The sequence below is a fragment of the Archocentrus centrarchus genome, unplaced genomic scaffold, assembly GCF_007364275.1.
Source record: "Archocentrus centrarchus isolate MPI-CPG fArcCen1 unplaced genomic scaffold, fArcCen1 scaffold_53_ctg1, whole genome shotgun sequence".
Taxonomy (NCBI): domain Eukaryota; kingdom Metazoa; phylum Chordata; class Actinopteri; order Cichliformes; family Cichlidae; genus Archocentrus; species Archocentrus centrarchus.
In genome coordinates this window covers 512,775-528,694 of record NW_022060275.1, presented here as the reverse complement: position 1 = coordinate 528,694, position 15,920 = coordinate 512,775, and the positions used below count along the sequence as shown (strand labels likewise).

General features: G+C 41.4%; 1 protein-coding gene across 1 annotated transcript; it reads right to left on the bottom strand.

Annotated features, from left to right (window-relative positions):
* Positions 1–465: 465 nt before the first annotated feature.
* On the bottom strand, positions 466–15,053 carry LOC115777452 (uncharacterized). The gene is made up of 3 exons (XM_030725359.1): positions 14,885–15,053; positions 1,054–1,374; positions 466–841 (listed from the first exon to the last, which is right to left on the bottom strand). The coding sequence occupies exons 1-3, from the start codon at positions 14,955–14,957 to the stop codon at positions 621–623; spliced, it is 615 nt and encodes a 204-aa protein (XP_030581219.1). The 5' UTR covers positions 14,958–15,053; the 3' UTR covers positions 466–620.
* Between the last annotated feature and the right edge of the window lie 867 nt (positions 15,054–15,920).

The window sequence follows — 15,920 nt, the reverse complement described above, 5'->3', positions numbered from 1 at the left end:
AAAAAAGTAATGTCATTTAAAAATTTAAACAAACAGCAGGAAAGAACTTTTCAGCTTCTCAGCTGGTGAAAAAGCAGTTTATAAAATCTAGTTTAAATTGACGTAACAAACACACGGAATCTCTTTGATCATCTATTTGAAAGTAAAACTTCATTAAGTGACCAAATGTGCTGAATGAGATGGAGTGGAATATGTGACTGCTTCCAGACACTATAAACTCCCTGAAAAGTCTTTTAGCAACATTTATATTTGGCACCCAAACACAGAGAGTGACCTCTATGCTCAGCAGTATTTAAAGACTAATTTTAGCTTCTTTTTTGCATGAAAGATTAAATAAATGTTACAAAAATATCAGAATTTAACAGTCAGAATGTGTCAATGACTGAAAAAGGACAGCAGGTACACTGATGACCAAGAAAATATATTTAGTTGTAAATTTATTGTTTATGTAATCATCTATAAGGCAATAAAATAATCATATGAACACAGAAACAGATCTGGGTTCATAATTATTAATGAATGAGAACATTTGCTGGTATGATGAGCTGTGAGATCAGATAATCACAAGAAAACCAGATCTTAGTGTTGCTGCCAAATGCCACTTTGACTCCATCTCACATTTAATTTTCACTATGAACTGAAGTTGCTGGAGGCATTTGAAGAACCTGCAAGATGCTGATAATCTTTAATCTTTGCTTTTCACGTTGTCTGTAGAACATAAAACCAAAAACAACAACAACAACAAGCACAACAGAAACTGACAGACCAACGTTGAGACCAACAGAACCACTTTTCTCTCCTCCATCCTCGTTCCCTCCATCCCCACTTTGTCCTCCTAAACCTGCAGGTAGAAACAGGTGTGAGGTGTCAGCTGTCAGGTAGGTGATGAGTGAAGAACAGAACAGAATCCATTTCCTCTTCAAACTGCTGTCAGACATTATCTACTGCACTCTGATCACATCACTCAGACCAGCTGCTTTCTACAAAGTCTCATCAACAACATCTTTAGAAACAAACATCAACAACCAGGAAGCAGCTCAACTTCAGACTCACCTGGTTCTTCAACTGTCAGGTTGATGCTGTTCATTAACTGAGGTTTCTGTTTGTCATATCCAGCGTAACATTCATATGTTCCAGTATCATTCATAGAAACCTTTTTGAGAATCACAGAGAGGTCTCCATCCTTCATCTCTGGATCTCTGAGCTGCACTCGACCTTTAAACAAGTCATCCTGCTTGTCTTCCTGAACTTGTTCATCACTGTAGTAGAACACATAATAGTCTGAGTGCACAGAAGGATTCTTCCATTTTAATAATATGATGGCAGCATCACTGCGACCATGACACTCCAGGGTGGCATCTTTTCCTTTTTTGACTGTTAATGTTAAAAGAAAAAAAAAAAACAAATATTTTATGCAATTCAATTCAATTCAGTTTTATTTATATAGCACCAAATCACAACAAACCGTCGCCTCAAGGCGCTTTGTATTGTGGGTAAAGACCCTACAATAATACAGAGAAAACCCAACAGTCAAAACGACCCCCTATGAGCAGCACTTGGCGACAGTGGAAAGGAAAAACTCCCTTTTAACAGGAAGAAACCTCCAGCAGAACCAGGCTCAGGGAGGGGCAGTCATCTGCTGTGACCGGTTGGGCTGAGGGGAGAGAAAGACATGCTGTGGAAGAGAGCCAGAGATTAATATCAATTAATGATTAAATGCAGAGTGGAGTATAAACAAAGTAAATAAGATGAATGAAAAGAAACAGTCTATTGTGGGAACCCCTCCAGCAGCCTAGACCTATAGCAGCATATGGATGGATGGATGGATGGATGCAAAAGAAACAGTGCATTATGGGAACCCCCCAGCAGCCTAGGCCTATAGCAGCATAACTAAGGTGTGGTTCAGGGTCACCTGATCCAGCCTTAACTATAAGCTTGATCACAGAGGAAAGTTTTAAGCCTAATCTTAAAAATAGAGAGGGTGTCTATCTCCTGAATCCAAGCTGGGAGCTGGTTCCACAGAAGAGGGGCCTGAAAGCTGAAGGCTCTGCCTCCCATTCTACTCTTAAGTATCCGAGGAACCACAAGCAAGCCAGCAGTCTGAGAGTGAAGTGCTCTGTTGGGGTGATATGGTACTATGAGGTCTTTGAGATAAGATGGGGCCTGATTATTAAGTAATAAATGCATTAATTAGCTTTTCAGCATCACTCTGAGAAAGGATGTTTCTGATTTTAGAAATATTGCGCAAATGCAAAAAAGCGGTCCTACATATTTGTTTAATATGTGCATTGAAGGACATATCCTGGTCAAAAATGACTCCAAGATTTCTCACAGTGTTACTGGAGGCCAAAGTAATGCCATCCAGAGTAAGTATCTGGTTAGACACCATGTTTCTAAGATTTGTGGGGCCGAGCACAAGAATTTCAGTTTTATCTGAATTTAGAAGCAGGAAATTAGAGGTCATCCAGGCTTTAATGTCTTTAAGACATTCCTGCAGTTTAACTAATTGATGTGTGTCATCTGGCTTCATTGATAGGTAAAGCTGAGTATCATCTGCATAACAATGAAAACTGATGCAATGCTTTCTTAAGGTTAATATTGTTTGTTGATTTTATATATATTCTTTTCTTAATAGTGTGAATTATTATATCTTTATTTATATTTATAATAACTGCGGCTGCTGTTACACCCAAATTTCCCCTCTGTGGGACAATAAAGGCTGTTTCTTCTTCTAATAATACTGCCTAATGGAAGCATGTATAATGTAAATTGAATTGGTCCTAGCACAGAACCCTGTGGAACTCCATAATTAACCTTACTGTCGTAAGAAGACTCCCCATTTACATGAACAAATTGGAGTCTATGAGATAAATATGATTCAAACCACTGCAGTGCAGTACCTTTAATACCTATAGCAAGCTCTAATCTCTGTAATACAATGTTATGGTCAACAGTATCAAAGCTGCACTGAGGTCCAACAGGACAAGAACAGAGATGAGTCCACTGTCAGAGGCTCTAAAAAGATCATTGGTAACCTTCACTAATGCTGTTTCTGTACTGTGATGAATTCTGAAACCTGACTGAGACTCTTCAAATAAACCATTCCTCTGCAGATGATCAGTTAGCTGTTTTACAACTACTCTTTCAAGAATCTTTTAGAGAAAAGGAAGGTTGGAGATTGGCCTATAATTAGCTAAGACAGTTGGGTCAAGTGATGGCTTTTTAAGTAGAGGTTTAATTACAGCCACCTTGAAGGTCTGTGGTACATAGCCAACTAATAAAGACAGATTGATCATGTTAAAGATAGAAGCATCAATAATTGGAAAGACTTCTTTGAACAGTCTAGTAGGAATGGGATCTAATAAACATGTTGCTGGTTTGGAGGAAGTAACTGTTGAAGTTAACTCTGAAAGATCAACTGGAGTAAAAGAGTCTAAACAAATACCAGCAGTGCTGAAAGCAGCCGAACATGAAGAATAATCTTTGAGATGGTTATGAATAATTTTTTCTCTAATGACTAAAATATTGGTGCAGTGGTTAGCACTGCTGCCTCACAGAATACCATCTGGAAAGTTTGATTCCACCTTGGCCCAGGCCTCTCCCTCTCTCTGTGTGGAGTTTGCATGTTCTCCCCATGCTTGCGTGGGTTTCCTCCCACATTCCAAAGACATGCACTTGCTGAGGTTAGGTTAATTGGCTACTCTAAATTGCCCATAGGTGTGCACCCTGCCTCTTGCCCTATGACAGCTGGGATAGGCTCCAGCCCCCCCACGACCCTGAACACGATAAGTGGAAGTGGATGGATGGATGGATGGATGGATGGATGGATGGATGGATGGATGTCTAAAATTTTATTTGTAAAGAAATCCATGAAGTCACTACTAGTTAACGTGAAAGGAATACTCGGCTCTACAGAGCTCTGACTCTTTGTCAGCCTGGCTACAGTGCTGAAAACAAACCTGGGGTTGTTCTTATTTTCTTCAATTAATGATGAATAGTAAGATGTCCTAGCTTTACGGAGGGCTTTTTTATAGAGCAACAAACTCTTTTTCCAGGCTAAATGAGCATCTTCTAATTTAGTGCCATTCCCTCTCCAGCTTTCGGGTTATCTGCTTTAAGCTGTGCGTTTGTGAATTATACCACGGAGTCAGGCACTTCTGATTTGAGGCTTTCCTTTTCAGAGGAGCCACAGTATCCAAAGTTATACGCAGTGAGGATGTAAAACTATTGACGAGATAATCGACCTCACTGGGAGCAGAGTTTAGGTAGCTGCTCTGCACTGTGTTGGCACTGAAGAGCATAACAATGAAGGAATTAGATCCTTAAACTTAGTTACAGCACTTTCACAAAGACTTCTGCTGTAATAAAACTTATTCCCCACTGCTGTGTAATCCATTAAAGTAAATGTAAATGTTACTAAGAAATGATCAGAGAGGAGGGGGCTTTCAGGGAGTACTGTTAAGTCTTCAGTTTCTATGCCATATGTCAGGACAAGATCCAGAGTATGATTAAAGTGGTGGGTGGGCTCCTTTACATTTTGAGAGAAGCCAATTGAATCTAAAAATAGTGCAGTGTTGAGGCTGTCATTCTCAGCATCTACATGGATGTTAAAATCACCCACTATAATTATTTTATCTGAACTGAGCACTAAATCAGATAAAAAGTCTGAGAAATCAGACAGAAACTCTGAGTAAGGACCAGTTGGACGATAGATGATAACAAATAAAAAGGTGTTTGAATTTCCCAATTAGTATGAACAAGATTAAGTGTAAGAGCCATTTCTTGTATTTTATTTTGATTTATATTTTTTCTTTTTTTTTTGTAGTTGAGTGTCTGTACACTAGGGGGCGGTACAAGGTGACAGGTTAAATAATTCTGTGCGTAATGACCATCAGGTGTGCTGTTAGCCGGGGAGGAAGCGCACAGTTTTTTGACCGTCACCGCGGTTTTAGGTTGGGGGTAGCCAACAATTGGGCCTTTCTTTGGTTGCACACAATTTTGTGTCGAATCAGTAAGTGTTTATTTGTTATGGACACCATTGCGAAATAAATGAGATGAGCTTCACTTATAGAGTTTGTGGATGGCACTCATTTTAAACCAACGGAGACGCGTCAAGCAAGCAATCACGCCGGCATAGCAGCCCCTCGGTAGTGGCCTGTAAAGTTGTGGATCAAGTCACTAAACTTTAAGTCAAAAAAACGCTTTGGGCCAGCATAACAGTTTCTGCACAGGGCAGAAAGCATCCGTTATTGGGATTATGTACCAGGAGAGCTTTGAGTGGATTCATCACTGGATTTAAGTTCTGTTTGGCGATTTGTATTGTTCATGAACGGAACGAGGAGGAAAGCCGAAGGACGCGGCCACATCACGTCACTTCTCCCAGCCGGAAAGCGGGGAGCTAACGGCACGGTGCTGCACCGCAGGACGCCGCTGAGAAGGACCGGTTACATCTTCAGGCGCCGAGCGTTTTCAGAGGTATGTGTAGCGCTACCGGTATATGATGGCCATCATTTACTGTTGTGTGCACACACATATCAGGCGTAAATCCAATGCATTGGTCGCTGCATAAAACATTATAAACGATCGGATGTGATTATTGTGACTAACATTGGAGGAAATAAGACAATGAGTGAACTTGAAAACTTTTCTGGTGTCTGTGCGGTGGCAGAGACAGCCATGTCAGAGACAGTGGACAATGGGAATAAAGATGAAATAAAATCTGATGTGAAGGTGAAAAGGGTTGGTAAAATGACTTATAAAGCACTGATGGAAAAATCAGAAAGGTTACAAAATACCAGGAAAAATAAACTCAATAAGATTAGAGGTCTGAGAGAAGAAATTAAAGAGTATTTGAGTAATGGTAATATAACAAAGGTAAAATGTAATCTTGAAAAAATGGTTGATTTGTGTGGGGAAACAAAAGAGGTGCATGATTCTCTGGTGTCTTTAATGCCTATTGATGAAAAGCATACACAGAACACGTGGTTTGCTGCAAAAATGCTTGTTGAAGAGGGTTTTGTTGTTGATGTAAAAAAGGAGTTGACAAATGTTAAGAACCCAGACTCTATTCACCCTGGTGGTAAAAAGGTTGACCTGGATGATGATATTGGGCCTGAAGATAGTGTATCCAATGTACTCAGTAGACACAGCCAGGGGAGTTCACTGACTGGTAAAAGCAATAAATGCAGCAGCAAAAGTGTCAGAACAACATCATCTGCTCGCATTAAAGCTGAAGCAGAAAAAGCTGCACTTCTCGCTTGTGCAGCAGCTTTGAAGGAGAAGCATGCTCTGGAGGAACAGGAGGAGCAACTGAGGAGAAAAAGAGAGCAGGTCGAGCTGGAAGCTGAAATAGCTGCAACTACAGCCAAATTAACAGTTCTACAAGCTGCCTCAGAATGTGGCACACAAGCATCAGCAAACGGGATGAATTCTTATCTGGAGAAGGCTGTCAGACATGACGTATATTCCTCAAAGCTTAATCCTGCTGCAAATGCATATGAACACGTAAGGAGGAATCCTATTCCACAAGATATGCATTTAAAATCACTGAAGGATCCAGGTCCGCAGGAAAAGTCGTTTAAAGACATTGGAGAGCAACAGGCATCTGCAACAATGCAAAGTCTAAAGTCATTGAAAATGGAAACTCAAAGGCATCAAACCCAACAACCTAAGTCACAAATTTCCCTCACAACAGTGTTTAACCCCTTAACTGGCAGCAAAAAAATCACCTGACAAAAACTACATAACACCCTCTGGTTATTATTGGCTCTGAACAACCCATTTCATAGCCTATTAACTGGCTGCGTCTGGTCCGCCGGCCGAATGAAGTGCATTTATATGGCAGGCTAGACCCGCCCATTTTGACTGACACCTCATTCGGCCAATCATGTTAAGAAATGGGTTTCCCAGAGCCAATAATACTCAGAGGGCGTCACGTAGCTTTGTCAGGTGATTTGGTGCAGCCAGTTACATGATTGGCCGAATGACGTGTCAATAAAAATGGGAGGGTCTAGCCTGCCATATAAAAGGGACTACAAACGGCCCGTCACCGGGCCCTTGCCAGTTAAGGGGTTAATGAGCAAGAGGCCCCAGAGTTCGAACATCCACATGCAGATTTTGTACCCACTCTGGACATGTGCATAATAATGGAGAGACAGAATGAAATTACAAATGCCCTAGTCAAACAACAACGCCTCATGTCTTTACCATCAAGAGAGATTCCAATATTTGATGGTGATCCTCTTCATTACAGAACATTTATAAGAGCATTCAAACATAGATCTCTGCAACATATATAGAGAAAGCCCTTGCATGGCCCTCTATAAAGTCAGAAGACGTGAATGCATTACGGTCATACTCTTTGTTCCTTTGTGGTTGTTGCAGTGTAATGCAAGAGCTTCAGTATATGCAAGAGCTCAACATGCCCACTAACATGAGAATGATTATGACAAAACTCCCATATAAGCTGAGAGAGAGGTGGCGTATCGTAGCTCATGATATTTTGGAAAGGTCTAGCCATAGAGCACAATTTCATGATCTGGTAGCCTTTGTTGAAAGACAAGTGAAGATCCTCTCTGACCCACTTTTCGGCGACATCAAGGACACTTTGTGTAGTCCGGTAGAAAGGAGTGCTAGCCGGTCTAAGCCTCTAATGAAACCCATAAAGAATAAATGCAACAGCTTTGCAACCAATGTGGCTATGCCAGATTCTAAAAGTCAAAGGGGAAGTTTACATTCAGAGCCAGCATGCATGTTTTGCTCACAGGATCATCCTTTGGAAGAGTGTTCCCAGTTTACACGCAAGAAGCATAGTGATAAAATCCTCTTTTTGAGGGAGAAGGGTGTTTGTTTTGGCTGTCTGGGCAGTGGACACAAAAGCAAGGAGTGCAACAGGCGATTAGTGTGCAAGGTTTGTGGCCAAGCGCATCCTAGTATTCTTCACATTAATAAACCAAAGAGCAACATTAGTGCTGAAAAAATAAATGCCACACCCGTTTCCTCTGAAACATGTGGCCACACAGGGGCCGGAAAAGATGAGGCCATTCTGTCCATCCTGCCAGTAAAGATCAAATCATGTAAAGTAGGAAAGGTGATACAAACCTATGCATTTCTTGATCCTGGCAGTTCAGCAACTTTTTGTTCAGAACATCTGATGCAACAGATGAAGATTACTGGCAGGAGAAGTAATTTCCTGTTGCGCACAATGGGGCAGGAAAAGGTTGTCTCTACTAATGTTTTGAATGGATTGGAGGTTTCAGGCCTGTACAATGACATCTTTTACAGTCTTCCAGAGGTCTTCACGCAGCGCAAAATGCCCGTGACAAGAGATAACATTGTGACACAGGAAATGTTGGCAAAGTGGCCATACCTATCTGACATCCATATTCCTTCTATAACAGCAGACATTGGCTTGCTGATTGGTACTAATGCCCCCCAGTTACTGGAACCGTGGGAGGTTGTCAATAGTCAGCAGAACGGTCCATATGTGGTTAGAACTGTACTGGGCTGGGTTGTAAATGGTCCATTGAGAGAAAGAGATAATAGTAGCACTCAAGCAGGAAGTTCAGTGGCTGCTGTTAATAGGATCTCTGTAGGCAAATTAGAAGAAATGTTGACCAACCAGTACAATCACGATTTTAATGAAAAGATTGTGGAGGAAAGGGGAAGGTCAAGAGAGGACCTCAAGTTTATGGAGATTATGGACCAGTCGGTATATCTTCAGGATGGACATTACAGTCTGAAAATGCCATTTAGGAATGACCAGCTTACCTTACCCAACAACCGTGCAATGGTTAAGCAAAGACTGCTTGGTTTGAAAGGAAAGTTTGAGAAAAACAAAACGTTTTACAGGGAATACACCAGTGTCCTCAATGACGTAATCAAAAAGGGTTATGCTGAGAGGGTACCCCAAAGCCAGCTGGATGGAAAAGTTGGAAAGGTCTGGTATCTCCCCCATCATGGTGTAGTACATGCAAGAAAAGGTACCTTGAGAGTTGTGTTCGACTGTGGAGCAGAATACCAGGGAACGTCGCTGAATAGCCAGCTCTTACAAGGTCCAAACCTCACAAGTTCTCTGTTGGGGGTAATTACTAGATTTAGAGAAGAGCCCATAGCATTAATGGGTGATATACAGTCGATGTTTCATCAGGTAAAGGTCACTGAGGAAGATAGAGATTTCCTGCGTTTCCTGTGGTGGGACGGGGGCAATATGGACAAAATGGCCGAATACAGAATGGTGGTTCACTTATTTGGTGCCGTCTCATCTCCAAGTTGCGCCAGTTATGCCCTCAGGAAGACTGCAAAGGACAATTCCATTTGCTTCTCTGCAGATGTGGTGGAGACAGTTTATTGGAACTTCTATGTAGATGATTGCCTGAAGAGCCTGTCTACAGTGGAAGAGGCAGTGGTCATGAGTCAAGCTCTCACTGACCTTTGCCAACAAGGGGGTTTTACTCTGACCAAGTGGACCAGCAACAGTCGAGCTGTGTTGCAGACTATTGCTGAGAAAGACCGGGCTAAGGATCTGAGTGAACTGGACCTTGATCGAGATGAACTCCCGGTTGAATGGGCCCTCGGGCTACAATGGTGTGTGGAGAAAGATATGTTCAAGTTTAAGATGATGTTGAAGGACCAGCCTTATACTAGGCGAGGAATGCTGTCGGTAATTAGCTCAGTCTTTGATCCTTTGGGATTCCTGGCCCCAGTGACACTATCTGCTAAGTTTATGTTACAGGAGCTTTGTAGGAGACATCATGAGTGGGACAAGGAGATACCAGAGGATATTCGACGTCAGTGGGGGAGGTGGTTGCAGGATTTGGAAGGTATGGCATTATTCCAGGTGAGGAGATGTATTAAGCTCAAAGACTTTGGATGCCCAACGCAATCACAACTGCATCATTTTTCAGATGCTAGCCAAGACGGATATGGTACTGTGACTTACATCAGGATGAAAAAGAGCCAGGGCAAAATCCAAGTCTCTTTCCTGCTTGGTAAGGTCAGAGTCACCCCCCTAAAGCCAATAACCATTCCTCGTTTAGAGTTGACAGCTGCTCGCAGTTCGTGTAGATAGGATGTTGAGAGCGGAGCTGCAGTTTCCTTTAGATGAATCTGTATTTTGGACAGATAGTACGTCTGTATTGAGGTACATACAGAATGAAGATAAACGTTTCCACAAATTCGTCGCAAACAGAGTATCCACCATTAGAGACGCAACTAAAGTCTCTCAGTGGAGACATGTCAATACAAGACAACCCAGCTGATGATGCTTCCAGGGGGTTGAAAGCAAGTGATTTGCTGAATGGGGGAAGATGGATTGAAGGCCCCAAATTTCTCTTCAAGCCAGAAGAAGATTGGCTAGCAAATACAACAGAGTCGGCTATACCAAGCGATGATCCTGAAGTGAGGAAAAATGTCACTGTGAATGCAACAACTATTGAAAGCCACCCAAATGCTATGGATCGGCTTATATCCTACTTCTCAGATTGGAGGAAACTCAAGGTGGCAGTTGGGTGGTTCCTCCGTCTGAGGGGTATTTTTCTGGGCCTGAAACAAAGAAGGAAGGAGTTACAGGACGCAGGTTGTTCAGTTAACCATGTTCGGTTAGAGATGGAAAGATTTAAAGAAGCAGTACGAGGTCAAACCTTATTACCAGAGGAACTTCTGAAAGCAGAAATTTCCATCATTTGCTACAGCCAACGACAAAGATTTGAGGAAGAGATGGCAGCATTGTCTGCTGGGAAGGCTGTGGCAAGAGGCAGTATCATTTAAAAATTAGACCCATTTCTGGAAGATGGACTATTGAGGGTTGGTGGTCGTTTGAGTAGGGCGGCGTTGCCAGAGGAAATAAAACACCCTCTTCTACTGTCAAAAGATCAGTATATCTCTACCCTCATATTAAGGGCCATTCATCATCAGACAGGTCACAGTGGGAGGAGTCAAATGTTGTCTACATTGTGCAGAAAGTTTTGGATTACTAATGCCAACTCAGCTGTGAGAAAGCTTATTTCCCAGTGTTGCATTTGTTGACGTTACAACAGCAGGATAGGAGAACATAAAATGGCAGATTTGCCAAAAGAAAGAGTTCTACCTGATCTCCCACCATTTACGAACGTCGGAGTTGATTATTTCGGACCCATCGAGGTGAAAAGAGGACGAAGTCGTTGCAAACGCTACGGTGTCATCTTCACATGCCTGGCAAGTAGAGCCGTGCATTTAGAAGTGGCATCATCATTGGATACTGATGCATGTATTAATGCCTTACGAAGATTTGTTAGCCGAAGAGGCCAAGTTTCCAGTATGCGTTCAGATAATGGCACAAACTTTGTGGGGGCAGAGAGAGAGCTTAGGGAGGCTCTAAACGCTTTGAATCAGGACAAAATATGAAGAGCTTGCTAGGAGAGTGCATTGAATGGCAGTTTAATCCACCTGCTGCATCACATCATGGCGGAGTATGGGAGCGTGTTATACGCATGGTGAGGAAAGTTCTTTCTTCTGTTCTTCGTCTACAAACTTTAGATGATGACGGACTCCATACGGTGCTATGTGAAGCCGAGGCCATATTAAACGATCGTCCAATCACTAAACTCTCTGACGACCCCAATGATTTAGAACCACTCACACCAAACCATCTTCTTCTGATGAAAGGCAAACCAATTATGGCCCCTGGACTGTTTAACAAGGAGGATCTTTATTCAAGACGGCGGTGGAGACAGGTTCAGTACATTGCTGATCTTTTCTGGAAAAGATGGACTCAGGAGTACTTGCCACTACTCCAAGAGCGGCAAAAATGGAACCAGAAACAGAGAAGTTTTATTCCTGGAGATATTGTAATGGTGGTGGATACTACAGCTCCTCGAGGTACCTGGCTGTTGGGCAGAGTCTTGAAAACATTCCCTGATAAACGAGGATTCATCCGTTCTGTGCAGCTCCAGACAAAGACAAATATATTAGAAAGACCAGTGACAAAGCTTTGTCTGTTGCAGGAAGCCACAAATGATTAAGGTTGTGGTACTTCAATATGATGTTGGCTGGTTCATGTTCAGATGTAATTCGATGTAATGTATGATGTAAATCATGTATGATGTGTATTAATGGTTCTATGAAACGTTTGGAATGTAATTGTTATGCCAGGTCATTAACACTAAGAGTCAGGCTTTCAAAAGAATTAAAACTTTGTCTGGGTCTTTGATTAATTAATAAGCTGGAATTGAAGATTGCAGCTAATCCTCCTCCTCGACCTGTGCTTTGAGCATTCTGACAGTTACTGTGACTCGGGGGTGTTGATTCATTTAAACTAACATATTCATCCTGCTGTAACCAGGTTTCTGTAAGGCAGAATAATGTTGATCAATTATTAAATCATTTACTAATAGGGACTTGGAAGAGAGAGACCTAATGTTTAATAATCCACATTTAATTGTTTTATTTTTTGGTGCAGTCGATGAAGCTGTATTATTTATTGTTTTTGAATTTTTATGATTAAATCGTTTTTTGCTGATTTTAGCTTTGTTTTTTGGTGGTCTGGGAGCAGGCACCGACTCTGTGCGGATGGGGTTTTGGGGGGATGGCAGGAGGAGAGAAGCTGCAGAGAGGCGTGTAAGACTGCAACTCTGCTTCCTGGTCTCAACCCTGGGTAGTCAGGTTTTAGGAGGGTTAATAAATTTGGCCAGATTTCTAGAAATGAGAGCTGCTCCATCCAAAGTGGGATGGATGCCGTCTCTTCTAACAAGACCAGGTTTTCCCCAGAAACTTTTTCAATTATCTATGAAGCCCACGTTGTTTTTTGGACACCACTCAGACAGCCAGCGATTCAAGGAGAACATGCGGCTAAACATGTCGCTCCTGGTGTGATTGGGGAGGGGCCCAGAGAAAACTACAGAGTCCGACATCGTTTTTGCAAAGTTACACACTGAGTCAATATTAATTTTAGTGACCTCCGATTGGCGTAACCGGGTGTCATTACTGCCGACGTGAATAACGATCTTACCAAATCTACGATTAGCCTTAGCCAGCAGTTTCAAATTTCTATGAATGTCGCCTACTCTGGCCCCTGGAAGACATTTGACTATGGTTGCTGGTGTCTCTAGCTTCACGTTTGTCAAAACAGAGTCGCCAATAACCAGAGTTTGTTCCTCGGCGGGTGTGTCGCAGAGTGGAGAAAAACGATTAGAGACGTGAACAGGTTGGTGGTGTACCCGGGGCTTCTGCTTAAGACTACGCTTCCTCCTCACAGTCACCCAGCCGGCCTGTTTTTCCTGCTGCTCGGGATCTGCTGTGGGGGAACTATATATTCACAGCGCTAGTAAATCTGGCCCTACATGCTGCTTTTTATTTCATTCTGGCGTTTGTGATGAGTGACTTTTTTCGCCACTTGTTCTCATTTGCATAAAAGGATGATGTAAGCTGCGCATTCTGTAGTTCATCATCTGCACATGGTAGCTCCATTTAGAGGTGTGTGATATATATCGATAATATCGTAATTGCTGTTTCAATGATGTGCGAGCTGATGCTATCAAGTATGCTAATGACTGGGGGAAAAAAAACAACATTTGAATGCCTCAGCTCCACATGCTCACTACTTTATGCTTTAGTATAGGCTGCTGCGCATGCCCATTGAGAGTTTCCATACTGTGCGCTAGCATAGCTGCCTGAACAACACACTAAAGCTGGAAAAGAGTGAACACATTGCGCCAGGGGAGGAAATTCTACCGCCTTAGATTTAATTCCTGGGTGAGGAGGTGGTTTGGATTCAAAAAGACCGACACTGATCAAAAGATGGCAGTTTGCAGACTTTTTAAGAAAGTGAATAGCTCGACAACTAACCAGTTCCATCATCAATACGTATGAAAAATATGTAAAACTTTGGGAACCCGCTGTCCAAGGCAAACCTAAATCAGCGAAGGTGTTTGGCAAAACACACACACAACAAATGAAGGCGTGTAGTTTCTGTGATTGATTGATTGATTTTTTTGCTATATATAGGGGGAATCCTCCTGGACAACCTCTTTTTTCATTCTGTCATGTCTTCCCTATTGTGTCAAAAACACTGATTTAAGTCTTGTATTTTACTAGCTTGGACTTCTTTTACGAACACATTTTGAAATAATGCAAAATATTATTTATTATCATTATCGACAAAATTACAGAAAATGTCAACATATTATTTTTTGTCAATATTGCACAGCCCTCGCTCTAATATGGCAGGCATCCAGCAACAATGGTGATAATGTAGGGCTCAGGTACTCACTGCACACCACCCTTCTCTTTTCGGAGTCCTTGTTAATTCTCCTCACTGACTTTTCAGACTTTTTTTAACATGCTCATTTTACATGTATAGACAGGATAGTTGCAAATATTACACACACACACACACACACACACACACACACACACACACACACACACACACACACACACACACACACACACACACACACACACAATAAAAATCCTCACTCTGATCTGTTTCACTTGATTTTTTGCTTCATTCTGACTCCATTATAGAGCAATATCCTCTCCTCAGCTTGTACATTGAGTCACACTCTTTGACTGTAATACTGTGTGTCAACAAAGAATCACACATTTCTCTGTCAGTTTAATCTAAATACAGAAGTTTGTTGAAACTTCACAGCACTGCTCTGATGGTAACACATCCAAGCGTGAAAATCTTATGTGTAACTTTTTCTATTTCATTTTCCCCCCATTACCTGCTTATTGACTTTTACAATAAGGAAAGGAAACAGCAGCTTCATCATTTTGTGTTGACGATAAAACAATGTGTCTTATAAAATGATCCAGAATAGTAACTTCACAAACCCCAACATCTCCCCCTCCCCCTTTCACTGCCCCTCAGACAGATTTAGTCACACAAATATACGCAGCTTACCTTTAATATCCAGACTTTCCAGCAAAAAAGCAAAGACAGCCACAGATAAGGTTGATAAAATTAACAGCTTCATTGATACAACTTTTTCTGGTCAGAATGTGATTCTGACAAAGAACATCAGATGTTGTTCAAAGCTGGTACATTTACCTACGATAACTGTGTGCTGTGGTAGTGCTGTAACACACTGAGCAGTATAACCCTGCCTACTAAGTAAGAAAAACATTTACAGGAAATCCTGATGCAGAGCTGGGTCTCTTTGAGACTTGTGGTAATCACTATCATGTATCTGCATACAATTATTCTGAATTTATATAATATATATTTTGTCAGGTTACAGTTGAAAAAATGTGATTATGTAAAAAGTAATAGCCTCAAAGGTTATGAAGGTTAAATTGTAATGAGTATATTACAATGAGAGGACTTCATTGAGTGAAATTCCAGGACAGCCTGAAATGCATTTAGTTTCAGTCTAGGACTTGAAAAATGCTGTATTTAGGTCGTTATAGCTGATTAGCATGGAGGACCAAGACAATAATAGCCACAGAAATAAAGGATTTCATCACTTAAAAAAATTATTAATTACACAATAAACAATATACACTAGTAGATTAATTTACAAATTACTTTATCATTTATTGTATTGTGTATTGTGTATTACCTTACTGAAGTAATGAAGTGTGGTGTCTGTGTTATGTTCCTTTTGTATGGTTCTGTTTTGGGTTCATCACAGTACAGAAACAGCATTAGTGAAGGTTACAAATGATCTTCTTAGAGCCTCTGACAGTGGACTCATCTCTGTACTTGTCCTGTTGGACCTCAGTGCAGCTTTTGATACTGTTGACCATAACATTTTATTACAGAGATTAGAGCTTGCTATAGGTATTAAGGGTACTGCACTGCAGTGGTTTGAATCATATTTATCTCATAGACTCCAATTTGTTCATGTAAATGGGGAGTCTTCTTCACACACTAAGGTTAATTATGGAGTTCCACAGGGTTCTGTGCTAGGACCAATTTTATTTACATTATACATGCT

Excerpts from the sequence above, each read along its gene's own strand:
- LOC115777452 (XM_030725359.1), bottom strand. The coding sequence starts at position 14,957 with ATGAAGCTGTTAATTTTATCAACCTTATCTGTGGCTGTCTTTGCTTTT. Across the intron at positions 1,375-14,884 it reads GGAAAGTCTGGATATTAAAG|TCAAAAAAGGAAAAGATGCC; the intron begins GTAAGCTGCGTA and ends TAACATTAACAG. Across the intron at positions 842-1,053 it reads CCTGACAGTTGAAGAACCAG|GTTTAGGAGGACAAAGTGGG; the intron begins GTGAGTCTGAAG and ends TTCTACCTGCAG.